Below are 13,176 nucleotides of genomic sequence, written 5' to 3'. Positions count from 1 at the left end.
AATTTAAGTAGCAAAAAGTAAATAAATGATGCAACTAAACGAGAATAAAACTTGCGTATAGATTTCACATAAACACATATACATGGAAAAACAACACGCTACACCTTTGTACAAGAATATGTCAGTAATGAGCTGTACTGTGAAGAGGTTATTGTGCATTTTCCAGTAAACTGATGGCAAATTGTCATTTCTTAACTGGAAACACTTGCTGCCACTAGCAATCTTGCCAGTAGCATACTGTGCCAAAACTGACTCCTCTGTTGACAACCTGCACATCAATTGCTAATTGGCAGCATACTGTAACAGCTGTAGCCTATCAGAAAATTGCAGGCGTGGCTTTTCAGCTACGGAATGTCATCCCATTTAATGTGTTCTGTTCATGAAGACTAAAGGGAAACTTCACCGTCAGACACTATTTGGAGTGTTTTTCCAGTATCCCTGTAATAATAATAATAATTATGAATGATGAGAGGGTTTTACAATATAAACTCTAGAAAAAAAGAAACGTCCTCTTACTGTCAGCTTTGTTCATTTTCAGCAAACTTAACATGTGTAAATATTTGTATGAATATAACAAGATTCAACAACGGAGACATAAACTGAACAGGTACCACAGACATGTGACTCACAGAAATGGAATCATGTGTCCCTGAACAAAGGGGGGTCAAAACCAAAAGTAACAGTCAGTATCTGGTGTGGCCACCAGCTGCATTAAGTACTGCAGTGCATCTCCTCCTCATGGACTGCCCCAGATTTGCCAGTTCTTGCTGTGAGATGTTACCCCACTATTCCACCAAGGCACCTGCAAGTTCCCGGACATTTCTGGGGGGAATGGCCCTAGCCCTCACCCTCCGATCCAACAGATCCCAGACGTGCTCAATGGGATTGAGATCCGGGCTCTTCGCTGGCCATGGCAGAACACTGACATTCCGGTCTTGCAGGAAATCACGCACAGATTGAGCAGTATGGCTGGTGGCATTGTCATGCTGGAGGGTCATGACAGGATAAGCCTGCAGGAAGGGTACCACATGAGGGAGGAGGATGTCTTCCCTGTAACATTGAGATGGTTGAGATTGCCTGCAATGACAACAAGCTCAGTCCGATGATGCTGTGACACACCGCCCTAGACCATGACGGACCCTCCACCTCCAAATCGATCCCGCTCCAGAGTATAGGCCTCGGTGTAATGCTAATTTCTTCGACGATAAACGTGAATCTGACCATCACCCCTGGTGAGATAGAACCGCGACTCGTCAGAGAAGAACACTTTTTGCCAGTCCTGTCTGGCCCAGCGACGGTGGGTTTGTGCCCATATGCAAGGTTGTTGCTGGTGATGTCTGGTGAGGACCTGCCTTACAACAGGCCTACAAGCCCTCAGTCCAGCTTATCTTAGCCTATTGCGGACAGTCTGAGCACTGATGGAGGGATTGTGCGTTCCTAGTGTAACTCGGGCAGTTGTTGTTGCCATCCTGGTCCTGTCCAGCAGGTGTGATGTTCTGATGTACCGATCCAGTGCAGGTGTTGTTACACGTGGTCTGACACTGCGATGACCATCAGCTGTCCGTCCTGTCTCTCTGTAGCGCTGTCTTAGGCGTCTCACAGTACGGACATTGCAATTTATTTCCCTGACCACATCTGCAGTCCTCATGCCTCCTTGCAGTATGCATAAGGCACGTTTACACAGATGAGCAGGGACGCTGGGCATCTTTCTTTTGGTGTTTTTCAGAGTCAATTGAAAGGCCTCATTAGTGTCCTAAGTTTTCATAACTGTGACCTTAATTGCCTACAGTAAGCTGTTACTGTCTTAACGGCTGTTCCACAGGTGCATGTTCATTAACTGTTTATTGTTCATTGAACAAGCATGGGAAACAGTGTTTAAACCCCTTTTTTTACAAATGATCTTTGAAAGACAGGGTCCTAAAAAAGGGACGTTTATTTTTTTGCTGAGTTTAAATGCACTTTTAATCTGTCTATTTGCATATTTCAAGATATGGCATATGAGGGTGCGGTGAAAGATCCAATGGGTTGTCAATCATTTTGAACAAACATTTGCTTGAAAACTGTAACTCAAATAACCCTCCATCGTTAAGTCAGTGGATGAATCAAAAGGATTATTTTCTAAATATAGAAAAATGTGGGCTACAGAGAGAAGCAGAATAGTGCAGTTAGAAGCTATATGGCATGAAGTACTGTAAGCACAGGTGATGTGCAGGGAATGAGAAATTAAAATGTTTTATTGTGAGATGGCAGGATGGTGGGACCATGTGGGTCTGAGCAATTGTGAAGTCATTAATGTTTGTTGGAATTTCTGTCTGTAATTGTTGAGTTGTCTATTGTTTTTGGCTATGTATGTTTTTGTGTAGTACAAAAAGAAATATAAAATATTATTTAAAAAAATGTAATAATACAATTATGCGCTTTAGCTGTCTATGACGAGTCATGTTTTGTAGCAATTATTGTGGCCTTTGTGTTTCGTCAATTGCACGATCATGCTAGCAGCGAGTAGATATGGTCTACCTTGTTCAATAGAGGCATTGGACTTGTCTCAACAATGTTCCTATCTGCCAGGACACTGCACGTTATGTTTCACAATATGGATCACTCCTATAGATTGGTATCCCTCCGCGGCGGAGGGATACATACGAGGTGAGGATTTACAGATTTACTCCTGTGTACACCTGTGTCACGGCTGGGGTCCGCCCCTATATATAGACCCCCTGGCCTCGACACACGTTCTCTTTCATTTTCTCGGCGGAAGTCCATATAGTTTGAGGTATAAACTTCCTGAAGTTTGCTTGTTAAATCACTGGTAAGTGTAATATCTTGCGTGGAATTATACTCACTGGCTGTTTGCATCTTGGAGCAGCTGGCCACATAGCCAGCCCCTTCTCTTGAGTGCTCCACTCGCTGTGTGTGGTTGATCTGTATCTTCCGCCCGTGGTTTGTCATACTTGCATTTCGTTAGCATTACACTCTGCCTCCCATGAGTACCCGATCATGGACACCATGATAGCTGCCATGGTCCACCCGGACTGGGAGATCATAGGGCAGAACCCGCAACTGAAGCCGGGACCCAGAGTCTTTGATGCAGACTTAAAAGCCACACATGGCTCCCTCTGCTCTCTTGGCCGCCTTATCAACATGGCTATGCTGCTGCAGGCCTACCTGCAGACTCTGTTTCCCCGGCTGCAGGAGGGCAAAGAGGAGCTCCTCCGGGAAGCGATGGAGGTGTCTCGCCTGCTTTCGTCGCTCCAGAGTAATGTGCCCCACACCAACGAACGGGCCATGGCGCAGGTGGTTACTTCTCTGGCTGGCCCAATCCCATCTGACAGCTGCTCTCCAGAGCACGTTAGTCACTCTCCCCATCACCCCAGGGCAGATGTTTGGCCCAGGGGTTGATTACATTCTGGAGCAGACTGATAAGTTTTGTAGGGACAAGCAGACCCTGAGACGGTTCATGCCGCCTCCTCAGGCCTCAGGTCCAAGGCAGACGGACCGTCGCCACCCACCTGCACCCGAACGACGGTGGGGTCCCTCTCCTACCCCATTGCATTGTGCTGAGGGACGACAGCGGGGAGGGGCACAGTGTGCGGGGGAGCAGCAACCTGTCAACCATCACCGCCATAGGGACGTGCCTGGGGGACCCAGGCGCTCGAGTCGCTAGAGGAGAAGCGGGCCATTGCAGGACCCCTGACACACCCTTCCCCGGCCACGGCCACTTCTCCCAAAGGAGTCCCCCTGAGTGTTGTCCATAATGCTTGAGGGGTACCGACTCCAATTCCGGTGCCAGCCCCCGTCCTTCAGGGGCTTTCATGTCACCAAGTAGGCCAACCTCCTGAAGAAAACCCTGTGGCTGGAGAGCTTCTCACTCCTGGACAAGGGTGCCATGCGCAGGATCGAAACATCAGAATGGCTAGGTGGGTTCTACTCCACTTATTTTGTGGTCCCAAAAGAGATGGAGGGTTTTGACCGATTCTGGACCTCCGCAACCTAAATGGGTACTTGAAGGTACTGAGTTTCCACATGCTGTCCCCAGACCACATGTTGCAGGCCGTACTCAGGGACCAGTGGTTTGTGACGCTGGACCTGAGGGATGCATACTTTCATGTTCCTGTTCACACAGCTCATTGGCAGTACCTCCGATTCGCTTTCGAAGGGACGGCTTACGAACTCATGATTCTTCCCCTAGGCCCCTCGTTGGCACCCCGCACACAAAGTGCGATGGACGCTGTCCTGGGACCTCTCACGTCCCGAGGATTGTTGATTCTCAATTAACTGGACGATTGGCTGATTTGTCATCAATCAGCCAATCTTCAATGGTGGTTCAACTCCCACCTGCTGCACCCGAAGCGCTAGCTGCGGGTGACCGCCCAGTTCCTCAGGGCATTGTTGAGGTGGCGCTGTCACTCCTTTCTCTCAGGTGAGGTGGAGATGCTGAGGATGTGCCGCCGGGAGCTGGACAGCACAGATGCCTCCCAGATCGGTGGGGGGTGTGACCAAGAGCAGGTCGGCCAGTGGCGGATGGCTACCCCCCTTGGAGTGGAAGGCACATCAATACACTAGAGCTCCGAGCTGTACTGCTGGCCCTGCGATTTTTCCTTCCACAACTGAAGGGAAGACATGTCCTGGTGAGAATGGAGAACACCACAATGGTTGCTTACATCAACCATCAGGGTGGACTGAGGTCCCACCGCCTCCATCTTATGGCACGGGAGCTCTTTCTCTGGGCTCGGGGACAACTAGCGTCTCTACGTGCAGCGCACGTACCTGACATCCTGAATGTGGCAGCAGATATGCTCTCAAGGGAAGGCCCGCCACCTTGGGACTGGAACCTACATCCCCAAGTGGTGCAGCATCTGTGGGACAAGTTCGGGAGGGTGCAAGTGGACCTGTTTGCCTCCCTGGACAATGCACGCTGCCCTCTGTGGAACTCCATGTCGGAGCCACCAGGGCCTCTGGGCTTGGATGCTCTGGCTAACGATTGGCCAGGGCTGGAGCTTTATGCATTCCTTCCTCTTCCCCTGATTTAGGCCTTGCGAGACAGGATCAGGAGTATCGTCTGCTGCTTGTGGCCCCATACTGGTCCAGATGACCCTGGTTCAGCCTTATCCTATCCCTGTTGTCTGGGACATCTTGGCAACGGCCCACGAGACCCGATCTGCTGTCTCAGGCCGGCAGAACTCTATGGCATCCGAGACCGCACTGCCTCAGTCTGTGGGCTTGGCTGCTGAACGGCACCAAAGGTCCATGTTAGGACTACAGGAGGGGTTAATGAACACTATTCAGAGCGCAATGTCACCGGCCACAACAGTGGCATACCAGTTGTTCTGGCGGTTGTTTTGCTCTTGGTGCACTGGTATTGAGGTTGTGCCCGAGTCATGCTGGGTGCAGCTGGTCGTCCAATACCTGCAGTCTCAATTCGATGAGGGTTTGGCAGCCTCTACACTGAGAGGGTATTATATCTGCCTGCCATGGACAGGCCAGTGGGATGCCATCCCTTGGTCTCCAGGTTTATGAAGGCGGTTCATCGCCTGCGTCCAGCTAGGACTCGCTCAATGGTGAGCTGGGATCTGGATGTGGTCTTGGCAGCTTTGGCAAAGCCGCCTTTCAAACCGTTGGAGTCTGCCTCCCTGAATCACCTCTCTATGAAGGTGGCTTTCTTGGTTGCGACTACTTCCATGAAGTGGGTGGGAGAGCTCCATGCTCTTTCAGTAAGTTCTGAGTGCTATTGGATGGACCCGGGTGGGAGGAGTATATCCTATTTGGGATAGGGGGCAGCATTTTCACGTTTGGATGAAAAGAATGCCCAGAGTAAACTGCCTGTGCATAATACTTGTATCTTTTATCAAAGTTTATTATGAGTATTTCTGTAAATTGATGTGGCTCTGTGCAAATGTTTTGGAGGCAAAGCCAAATGTAAACTGAGGTTTTTGGATATAAATATGAACTTGATTAAACACAACATACAAGTATTGTGTAACATGTTGTCCCGGGAGTGTCATCTGATGAAGAATATCAAATGTTAGTGATTCATTTTATCTCTATTTCTGCTTTTTGTGACTCCTCTCTTTGGTTGGAAAATGGCTGTATGCTTTCTGTGACTGGTTGCTGACCTAACAGGTTGTGCTTTCGCCAAAAAGGCTTTTTGAAATCGGACACTGTGGTTGGATTAAGGAGAAGTTTATCTTTAAAATTGAGATTTCTGTTGATTGATTTGGCACCCTGCAATTTCATTGGCTGTTGGCGAGGGGTCCCGCTAGCGGAACGGGGTTCCGGATACGGTCAGCGAGAACAACAGACCAGCTCTTTGTCTGCTATGGTGAGAGAGTCCTGGGAGCTGGGTTATCAAAGCAGATGTTCTTTCGCTGGATCGTCGACACGATTACGACAGCATTCTGGCTGGCTGGCAGGCCAGTGCTGGGTTCTGTGGTGGCACGAGGTGTGGCTGCGTCCTGGGCTTTACTGAGAGTTGTGCTCCTCCTGATATCTGTGCTGCGGCCAGCTGGGCTTCCTCTTGCACCTTTGCTTGGTAATATCCGGTAAATGTGGCACTTCCCTCTGCGGTTGGTTCGGCGGTCCTGGGTGCCCCTTCCACATTGACGGCCCCTGCGTCTTATCCGCTGGCTGGCCAGGTCCCTCTAGCATCGACTACATCTGGTATGGGTATACCAATATATTGGAGTGATCCAATATAGTGAAACATAACAAAGGTTACATATGTAACCACGGTTATGTGAGCTATATGGATCACTCCAATCCTCTACAGTGCTAGAGGTGCCTACAGTGCTAGAGAACGTGTGTTGCGGCCTTGGGGTCTATATATAGGGGCGGACCTCAGCCGTGACACAGGTGTACACGGGAGTAAATCTTTAAATCCTCACCTCAGATTCATCCCTCTGCCAGGGAGTGATACCAATATATTGGAGTGATCCATATAGCTCACATAACTGTGGTTAAATATGTAACCTTCTATATCTAGGTTCACTAATTTCCCCTGGCTTTGTAAAGACTGCAGCCCTACTTCCTTGTTTCCACCGTTGAAGGCAGGCTTTTCAAAATGGAGCGGTTGTAGTTTACAGGTTCACAGAAAATTGCTAAATAATTAGCTACAATGGCTGCTTCTGATGATTCCTCTTTCCAAGAAGAGCTGGAGGAACAAAACATGTTTTTATGTTCTTTTACATAGTAACATACAGCCCTATTTATTTGAGCCGGGATACACTTAAAAGGAGTTGAGACCACGAGAAAAATAATTGCGAGACCAGCAAGCAGCGGCAGCAGCCTAGACCAGATAGACCAGCACTCAGGCGAGCAAATGACAAATTAGTAAGTTGTTTTGCTGTCAGTAGCTAGCTAGCAATATAAGCTCTCTTTTTACACAAGGCAGTGTTGTTCAGTACAGCACAATTTGGTGATCGATTCGGCCATAACGGGGCTTGCTAGTACCTCTAAAAGGCAAGCTAGCCAAGTTTAGCTAGCTAGCTGTGTATTTGCTATATCTAAAATATACTGTAGTCTAACGTTATAGCTAGCTATCAAGCCTAGCTAGCCTCAGTGCCTTTTCATTTGGAGAAAAACTGGAGAATTGTTTTGATTATGATGGCGGAGAGTACAGGAATGACTTTGTCTTTATCAGTCTTGGAGTTAACTATACCTGTGTGTTGTAGCTAGCTAGCTAACATGTGTCTGTGAGATGTCTCATATTCTACACCATGTTGCTACAGTACAGAGAGTACACAACGATTGCCCATGAATGTGTAACTAAGTTTTAGTCTTTCTCTCACAGACAATACCGTTTGATAAAAAGAAGTTGAATCTCAAGAGGCGATGTGAAAGGTCCCATAACAGCAATCTCTCCTTGTATAAAAGTGACTCCGAACTCACGGCACTACCCAAACACACCACATGCAAGTATTCCTTTTGTAGAACTGTTGTATTTATATATAAGCGTTAGTAGTATATTTTTCTTATGCTGTATATATGTCATACATTGCCATAACTGTTCCTGGATCCTGCTGTGTAAACAACCGGGTCTCCAGAAAAAAATATAAGCCATGTCTACTTAATTGCTATATTGACAGACTAATCTATTTTTATTGAAACATGTTTACTTGCCAACAAAGTTTAAATGAAACACCAACTCCCTGCATTATTTGTTTTAGCAGTCAGACTGAAGCTGGTTTATTTTGGAACACTTCACATGTGACATTTCACAACTAAAATCATGTGAAAACATTTTAAAAAATACATATTTTTAAAGACATCACGTATAACATTTCACACGTGAAACGTGCTTTTGGAGCACTTCACATTTGATCAAATGTGCAATTCCATGTGTTATCATTGTTAAGCTAAAATATTTCCCTACCTGGGATTTTAACACACAACCGCTGGATTTGAGGTACGCGAATCCTTCTGCTCTTTCACATAGTTTGTAGCATTCCCCTAAACATTCCTTACCTACAATACATCTCTGCAGTGCCAATTGCAATTTAATTGACTTATATCAGCAATTTGAGGGTTTTCTGTATAGTTCAGTAATGTTGATTAAAGTTGATTAATGTTGATAAATTATTACGTTTTAATGTTACTGCTGAATCAATATGATAAATATATTTGTTTTTCTTACGTCTATTTTTAGCAAATAAATTTACTTTGAAGTCCCAAGTGTAGGAATACAGGTGAAATCTGTTACTGACATAGACATGATGGCGTAGTAGGAAGATCATAATGCAGTGAACCAAGAGGCTATGAGTTAAAATCCCAGATACAAACATGTTGAATCATAATAATTACTGTATTAATAAACATACACAATGTAGTCATGTACAGTGCATTCGGAAAGTATTCAGACCACTTGACTTTTCCACTTTTTGTTACGTTACAGCCTTATTCTAAAATGGATTTAAAAAAAGTAAAAAACCTCATCAATCCACAATCAATACCCCGTAATGAAAAGCATAAACAGGTTGTTTTGTTATTTTGGCAAATGTATAAAAAAATGACATAATGAAATAACACATTAACATAAGTACTGTGTTGATGCACCTTAGGCAGAGATTACAGCCTAGAGTCTTCTTGGGTATGAAGCTACAAGCTTGGCACACATGTATTTGGGGAGTATCTCCCACTCTTCTCTGCAGATCCACTCAAGCTCTGTCAACTTGGATGGGAAGCGTCACTGCAAAGCTATTTTCAGGTCTCTCCAGAGATGTTTGATTGGGTTCAAGTCTGGACTCTGGCTGGGCCACTGAGACTTGTCCCAAAGCCACTTCTGTGTTGTCTTGGCTGTGTGCTTAGGGTCATTGTCCTGTTGAAAGGTGAACATTTGCCCCAGTCTGAGGTCTTGAGTGCTCTAGAGCAAGGATCTCTCTGTACTTTGCTCCGTTTATACTTCCCCCAATCCTGACTAGTCTCCCAGTCCCTGCCGCTGAAAAACATCCCCACAGCATGATGCTGCCATCAGCATGCTTTACTGTAGGAATGGTGCTAGGTCTCTTCCAGATGTGATGCTTGGCAATGAGTTCAATCTTGGTTTCATCAGACCAGAGAATCTTGTTTCTTATGGTCTGAGTCCTTTAAGTGCCTGTTGGTAAACTCCAAGCGGGCTGTCATGTGCCTTTTAATAAGGAGTGACTTCCGTCTGGTCACTCTACCATAAAGATCTTATTGCTTGCTGGAGTGCTGCAGAGAAGGTTCTTCCATCTCCACAGAGGAACTCTGGTGCTCTGTCAGAGTGACCATCGGGTTCTTTGTCACCTCCCTGACCAAGGCCCTTCTCTCCCGATTGCTCAGTTTGGCTGGGCGGCCAGCTCTAGGAAGAGTCTTGGTGTTTCCAAACTTCTTTCATTTATGAATGATGGAGGCCACTGTGTTCTTTGGGGACCTTCAATTCTGCAGAAATGTTTTGGTACCCATACCTAGATCAGTGCCTTGACACAATCCTGTCTCGGCGCTCTACAGACAATTCCTTTGACCTCATGGCTTGGTTTTTTGCTCTGACATGCACTGTCAACTGTGGGACCTTACAGGTGTTTGCCTTTCCAAATCATGTCCAATCAATTGAATTTACTACAGGTGGACTCCAATCAATTTGTAGAAACATCTCAGGGATGATCAGTGGAAACATAATGTACCTGAGCTCAATTTTGAGTCTCATATTGTGGGCAGAATGATGAGGAGAGAAAAATGATTTAATACATGTTAGAAGAAGGCTGTAACGTAACAAAATGTCAAGGGGTTTGAATCCTTTCTGAAAGCACTGTATGTCAAATATGTAAGTTGGAAACACTATGTTTAAACCACTGTGTGTGTGTATCATCACATCAAAATTTTGTTTGCAGGGCATCACATGTGAAACTTCATATGAAATATCATCACAAGCATTTCAAAAACACATGGTTTCACATGTAAAATCCACGTGAAACTTCATGTGAAATATCACATGTGAAATGTTCCAAAAACACATGGTTTTACATGACTTCACATGTGCAAAACAATAATGTTTTCACAATAATCACAATAATGTGATTTTCAACATGTGAAATCATGTGTTGCTTCCATAAGGGTAGTCTAAGGGTATAAGAGGTCACAGTATTAGTGTCTTAACTCTTACTCTTACTCTTGTCACCTTGATACCTGTCAGTTTCCTACTCTGGTCAAAGTCAAGGCCACCCTAGACACTACTAAATGCAGAGATAGTAGCTTACCAGTTACGGTTCCTGCAGTCAAAAGCAGCCACACCATTTGAATCTGGAGTCCATTTGATACCTGTATAAATGATACAGTCAAACAAACTCCACAGTCAGCAAACATCATGGCATCCATTTAAATTCTACAACACCACTGCAATTTACATCATTAGAGAGTGTTGACATGATTTATGTATACTAGTATGTTTTTATGTTTTGCTGTGCTATCTTTTCTGAAATGTTCTATTCTAGATTTAAACATAATTCTGTGCTGATTTATGCTATCAGTTGTATGGAGCTGTGGGCGTATGACATCAGCATTGTGTGGACATCTGCCTCGTCCTTTACCAGGGTAGATTCTGAAGAAACCCGAGGAGCTGCCAAAGTACTGCCAGGTGAGGGTGGGGTCTTTCTTGAAGTTATTGGCGAACACGTCATTCAAAGCTTCCGACATGTAGATTCCATTGAGGATGTAGGGATCTTTACACATGGGAGATAGAGAGAGCAGCAAATGAGTGAGATGGAAAGTGTAACATCACATATAGCAATACCTTTCACGTTAAAGGTGGACTACGCCACACCTAATCCAATGTTCTTACATAATCTCTTGTTGAATTCAATGTGTGATTTATGTAAAAAATATGTGTTATGTGCATATATAAATTAGGATTTGCATCCAAGGGCATCAAGTGAGGATTTGGATCCAAGGGCCTGCAAATGGCCTGTTTCAACTTCACCACACACACCACACACCTTTGTTGTAGACATTGGTGGGGACCTGTACGTCACTCTGCATTGTGTTGACTGGGATGTTGTTGAAATGCTCATTCTCCTCCAGAGGAAACTCCCCACCCAGCTCTATGAAGTTACCATCGTCATCCATTGTGTTCACCAGCATGGAGTTATAGTAGTCAAACTGGAGAAGGAAGAAGCACGAGGTAGGTGGAAGAGTTGCATTCAAATTCATCAAATGTGATTGGAAGTTGAGTAAGTTAGCAGTGTATATTCTATCAGAAACGAGCTTCTTATCATGGCATTGTGTGTTTTTGTGGTCATCAACATGTGCATGATAGTTAGACATTTCATTATCTCTATTGTGGTACTGTAGAACAGCTTTCTGATACTCATAGTAGCATTACTTTGATAAATCTGAGACCTCACATTCCCACAGACAGAATGACAAACCTGTAGAGTTTTGTTGAACTCGTGGTACAAATCTGCATCCTCCGCAGACTCAGCCAACCGCTGAGGAGAAAATAAAGATATATTAATTTAAATAAGTTTTGCAAACCACAATACTCATGGTTAAAGTTCTGGGGGTGGCTACTCTCATATTGCAAAGAGTGTATAACAGCAGGGGACATCAACAGATGGTCCAATGGCAAATTCTGGTCTGCGAGGGGATCTAACGTGTGTGTGGCTTGTATCTGACCTTTGTACTCACCTTAACAGACTTCATCTTGGACCCCAGCATTCTCTCTATGTCCTCTGAAAAGTCCCTCACTTGGGCTCTCCCATCGATGTCCACTATCTTGATAATGGACTCTACATCTCTGAATTTCTGAAAAGAACAAGGGAGATGTTCAACCATGTCTGTAAGTTTGTCTGATATGTCATATTTGATCATCTGGTTTCGTTATTTGTACAGGAAATGAAATTCATCTCCAATTGCAGCATTGCCATGCTAACGTGGCACGTATCATTCTCTCGGCACGTATCATTCTCTCTTGGGCCTGATTGATTCAGAGAGCTAAGTGTGAGCCATTAGGTAAAGCCATTTGAAGATGAAACAGAGCTCTCTGACTTTACTTGTATCTTGTAATTACTCGATTAAGTCACTCACTAATCCTAATTAATCCAAGCAAGCCATATACTGAAGGGTGAAAGCGTCATACTGTGTATTCTGAAGCTATTAGAGGAGTCATGACTGAATAGCTCTGTTGGGGAGAGAATTCAGCTATGCTAGATACAGGTATTTTTCCTCTGGCAATTCACAGGGACAATGAGTACACAATGGTCATCATAATGTCAGGAATATCACATATTGAGGTAGATCCAGTACGAAGCATAGCCTACATCAGCATACCATAAAATAGTAGTTGAAAATGTAAATATAATTATTATAACTAAGAGTAGAGACAAGCTAACAAACTAAATAGTAAAGACAAGATGGGGACATGACCATCTGAAACAAGTACAGGAGGACACAACATCCTGATTATCATTATGGTAAAGAGTTCCTGGTTCCTACATTATATTAGTGTGATCGCATTTGTAGCCTAGCTGCCCTGTACCATGTGTGTCTTTGTCTGCTGCCCTGGGCCACTAGCTGTGCCAAGTATCTCCCTTCCCTGGACTCCACTCCAGTCCACTCTACTCTACAAAAACATGAGGGTTCCTCAAGGGTTCTTTGGGAAGGGTGATGGTTTTATGTGGAACCATACCATACCTTTGATGGTTCTTTGTAGTTCAAGAAAGCATTCTT

At 44.9% G+C, this 13,176-nt stretch overlaps 1 protein-coding gene across 3 annotated transcripts in view; it reads right to left on the bottom strand.

Moving 5' to 3' along the window:
- The window catches only part of LOC110493150 (voltage-dependent calcium channel subunit alpha-2/delta-4), a 96,872-nt gene that overhangs the window by 74,680 nt on the left and 9,016 nt on the right, over positions 1-13,176 (bottom strand). For all 3 annotated transcript variants that reach the window (XR_016487562.1, XM_021567396.3, XM_036952286.2), the window contains exons 3-7: positions 12,136-12,252; positions 11,877-11,936; positions 11,445-11,607; positions 11,040-11,171; positions 10,710-10,770 (exon numbers count right to left, since the gene is read on the bottom strand). Coding sequence is in view for 2 of the 3 variants with exons in the window: in XM_021567396.3 (XP_021423071.3) it covers positions 10,710-10,770; positions 11,040-11,171; positions 11,445-11,607; positions 11,877-11,936; positions 12,136-12,252 (533 nt within the window). In the remaining variant the exon portion in view is untranslated. The remainder of the gene's footprint in view (positions 1-10,709; positions 10,771-11,039; positions 11,172-11,444; positions 11,608-11,876; positions 11,937-12,135; positions 12,253-13,176) is intronic.

The sequence above is a fragment of the Oncorhynchus mykiss genome, chromosome 2 (assembly GCF_057628025.1).
Source record: "Oncorhynchus mykiss isolate SJ-2025 chromosome 2, ASM5762802v1, whole genome shotgun sequence".
Lineage (NCBI taxonomy): Eukaryota > Metazoa > Chordata > Actinopteri > Salmoniformes > Salmonidae > Oncorhynchus > Oncorhynchus mykiss.
The sequence above is the reverse complement of the archived record's forward strand: the minus strand, read 5'-3'. Positions and strand labels throughout refer to the sequence as shown.